The sequence below is a fragment of the Neophocaena asiaeorientalis genome, unplaced genomic scaffold (genome assembly GCF_003031525.2).
Source record: "Neophocaena asiaeorientalis asiaeorientalis breed wild unplaced genomic scaffold, Neophocaena_asiaeorientalis_V1.1 scaffold1052, whole genome shotgun sequence".
Lineage (NCBI taxonomy): Eukaryota > Metazoa > Chordata > Mammalia > Artiodactyla > Phocoenidae > Neophocaena > Neophocaena asiaeorientalis.
This window is the reverse complement of record NW_020173676.1, coordinates 489,235-492,585: the sequence shown is the minus strand read 5'-3', so window position 1 is coordinate 492,585 and position 3,351 is coordinate 489,235. Positions and strand designations below refer to the sequence as shown.

The 3,351-nt window shown below is 51.4% G+C and overlaps 1 protein-coding gene across 1 annotated transcript; it reads right to left on the bottom strand.

Moving 5' to 3' along the window:
• Window positions 1-354: 354 nt before the first annotated feature.
• NDUFB11 (NADH:ubiquinone oxidoreductase subunit B11) lies at window positions 355-2,879 on the bottom strand. The gene is made up of 3 exons (XM_024749603.1): window positions 2,360-2,879; window positions 737-867; window positions 355-582 (listed from the first exon to the last, which is right to left on the bottom strand). The coding sequence occupies exons 1-3, from the start codon at window positions 2,564-2,566 to the stop codon at window positions 456-458; spliced, it is 465 nt and encodes a 154-aa protein (XP_024605371.1). The 5' UTR covers window positions 2,567-2,879; the 3' UTR covers window positions 355-455.
• Window positions 2,880-3,351: the final 472 nt, after the last annotated feature.

Here is a 3,351-nt window from a genome sequence, read left to right as displayed (position 1 = left end):
TCCAGAGAAGGCCTGAGCCACCACATAAAAAGCCCAGGCTACTCTGCTGGAGAGAGAGGCCACATAGAAGACTCAAGTACCAAACATGGGAATACAGAAGTCATCTTGGATGTCCAGCCCCGTTGAGCCTCCAGGTGATTCCAGCCCAAGCCACCCAAGACCCCAAGACGGACCATCTAGTTGAGCCTGGTCAACCACAGGACCATGAAAGGTAATAGTAAATTGTCGCTTTAAGCCACTGAGTTTTAGGGTGTTTGTCACATGGCAACAGATAACCAGAATACCCAGAAAAGGCTTTTAAAGCCTGACATCCCACTCCCACATCCCCCTTACAACAAAAGCAACACCAGCCAGTCACAGTTTCAGTCCCTTTAATTAGGTGCTCTGAAGAGAGGGCAGAATGGCAGACAAGGGGTGGAGAAGGTGGTGCTTCTTAAGCCCCCTTCAGTAACCGGTCAGTCCTCATCCTCTGGCAGCTGGATCTTGCTGGGGTCGAAGCAGTTGGAGTCCATGATGGGGAGGCCATTGGCCTCTCGGTATTTTACAAGCCTCTCAGCTTCCCGGCGGGCCCACTCCTGCATCCTGGAGGCAGCAGCGTGAGGGTAGACGTGAGGGAGCTTCAATGGACACCAATCCCCATCTTAGCTCCCCAAGGACAGGATTTCTGGCAGTCTCCTTCAACCTCCACCCCTGCTTCTGCCCTGACCCGTCCCACTCCCTTTGACACCCCATGCACCTGTAGTCAGGCAGATAAGCCACAAAGGTGCTGCCAAGGACCAAGATGATGGAGAAGCCAAAGAAGAAGACGACCCGCATGTTCCAGAGGTCCACAGCAGGATCCCTGTCATAACCGTGGGAGTCTGGGTTCTATGGCAAAGAGAAGAAGAGGTCAATGAGGGCTTCCTGCTGCTCCACAAAGCCTTATGCTGGTGCTGTATAACCTGGTCTCCAATTTCACCTTGGATCAATCTCCCCTCCCTCCCTAAATTCCTCTCTATTCTTAGGACTTGTCAAGCTCCTTCCCACCACAGGGCCTTTGCACCTGCTGTTCCCTCTGCCTGGAAAGCCTTTCCCCCAGATCTAGTCATGGCTGGATCTGTCTCCTCATTCAAGGTTTTGGCTTCACCATCACTCCCCTTAGGAGGCACTCCCTAGTCACCTTATCTATTAAGTTGAACTATAGAAAACTGCCATTTTTACAGGTCAAAAATGGCTCAACCTATTAACTCCCTACCCCCAAGTCACTCTCCATCTCTTACCTTGCTTAACTTTCTAGCATTTACTAGTTTACCAAAGTAGCATATCCTCCAAATCCTCTGATCACATCATCTTATATTATTGATTACATACTCTTTATTACTGTTTTCTAACATTTTACATGTTTATTTTCAGTATTCTCCACTACCACGTAAGCTCTGTGAAAGCAGGGGCTTTATCTGATTTCCATACTGCTGAATCCCTAGCACCCTGAACTTAACCTGGCATTACAGCAGGCCCTCAATACATAGTTACAGAATGAATGAATAAATGAATAAGCATCCTATATATCACAGCCCCTCAACCAGAGATTAGTATTAATGAAGAACCTATTATATGCCAGGCCTTTTCACAAGCACAAACTGCACAATATCCCAGTGAAATGGAAAGTGGCAAGAATAATTAACACCTTATAATGGTGAGTACTTACTAAGTGCCACCTGCTGTTTTGAGCATTTTGATTCATTTAATTACACGAGGCAGGTGTACTGTAGTATTTTATTTTTTTAGAAGGTGTCCTAACACTTTCCCCATCTTACATAGAAATTGAGGCACCAAGGGGTTTAGCTGCTTGCCCAAGGTCACTGCCTGTATTCCAACTTGGGCGTTCTGATTTCAGTCTCTGATATCGGTATAGCACAGCAGACCTGGCTCCACCACACATTCAGTTATGTGAGCTTGGACAAGTCACTTAACATCTTTATGCCTCAGCCTCCTCATCTGTAGAATGGGTACACTAATACTACCTACCTCGAAATAAGGTTGTTATGAGGATTGAGTTAATATACGTAAACTGTTTCAAACACCTGAGCAAGCACTATATCAGTGTTTAGTATTACTGTTGTTATATTGCTTCAAACGTGTTTTGAGCACTGTCCACTTCAGGGTTGGTATCTGTCTGCAAAATAAGGCCAATCTCGCCTCTGGCCCTGAACCCGAAGGTGATCGGGGACAAAGGAGGAAAACAAGTTAGGCAAAATTCCCAAATCTTCGAGGATTTCGCCAGCTGCGCAATCTTCAGCCGACTAAGAACGTCCTCTACGGCGCCCATCCGCCGGTCCCCGATTGACCCTTCCGGCGTCCCGTATCCCCTCCCTCTCACCTTCTCGTAGAGGTTTTCGTCCTCGGGATCCCGGTCCTCCTGCCAGCGTAAAGTCGGTTCCGGCGGCCGCTTTCCCGCCACAGCGGACGGGGCGATCACAGCTCTGGAGGAGCTGGATTCCCAGCGAACACGGGCAGCCGGGAGCCCTCGCCTCGCCGCCACCGCCAAAAGGCGGCGGCCGCACAAACCTAACATCCCGGCCACCATGACAGACGTTCTGCAGTTTATCGGGGGCGGGGACGGAAATGTGACTGCGCAGCTGCAGCTGGTCCGAGCGCGAGAATTGTCGCTCCGCCCCTACCGCAATAGGTCCCGAGTCGAGATTTTGTTTTCAAAAGGGAGAGGGGTCCTCTTTCCCTCCCTCTGTCACGGCCCCACGGAAGCGACCATCTTCTTATCCTCTCAATCAGGCTATGGAACTTCTGACCGAAAGGCTGTGGAATTTCCTTGAAAATAAAGCGGTAACACTCGTGTGAATTCCGTTCCCAACCAATCGCACGGAGAGCTCCCTTGCCCTCTGGCGAGGAGGGCGGAGCTTCCGTTGCTCTTTCATCTTAGAAGGAAGCCAACCTTTTTTTTTTTTTTTTTTGCAGTACGCGGCCCTCTCACTGTTGTGGCCTCTCCCGTTGCGGAGCACAGGCTCCGGACGCGCAGGCTCAGCGGCCACGGCTCACGGGCCCAGGCGCTCCGCGGCACGTAGCAGCTTCCCGGAGCGGGGCACGAACCCGCGTCCCCTGCATCGGCAGGCGGACTCCCAACCACTGCACCATCAGGGAAGCCCGGAAGCCAACCTTTCTTAAAAGCGCCTCGCCGGATTGGCCAATTGCTGCTCCTTTTCTCGACTTGTGGGAGTTTGCATGGGGAGCGGGGAAATGGCGTACACTTGCCAATCAGAGCAAGCCGGGGCTGGCCGACGGCGGACGGCGACCAATAGACTGGGCAGGCCAGAGCGCGCTCCCTTAGTAGGTGGATGGTGGTTGAAGCGCCGGCTC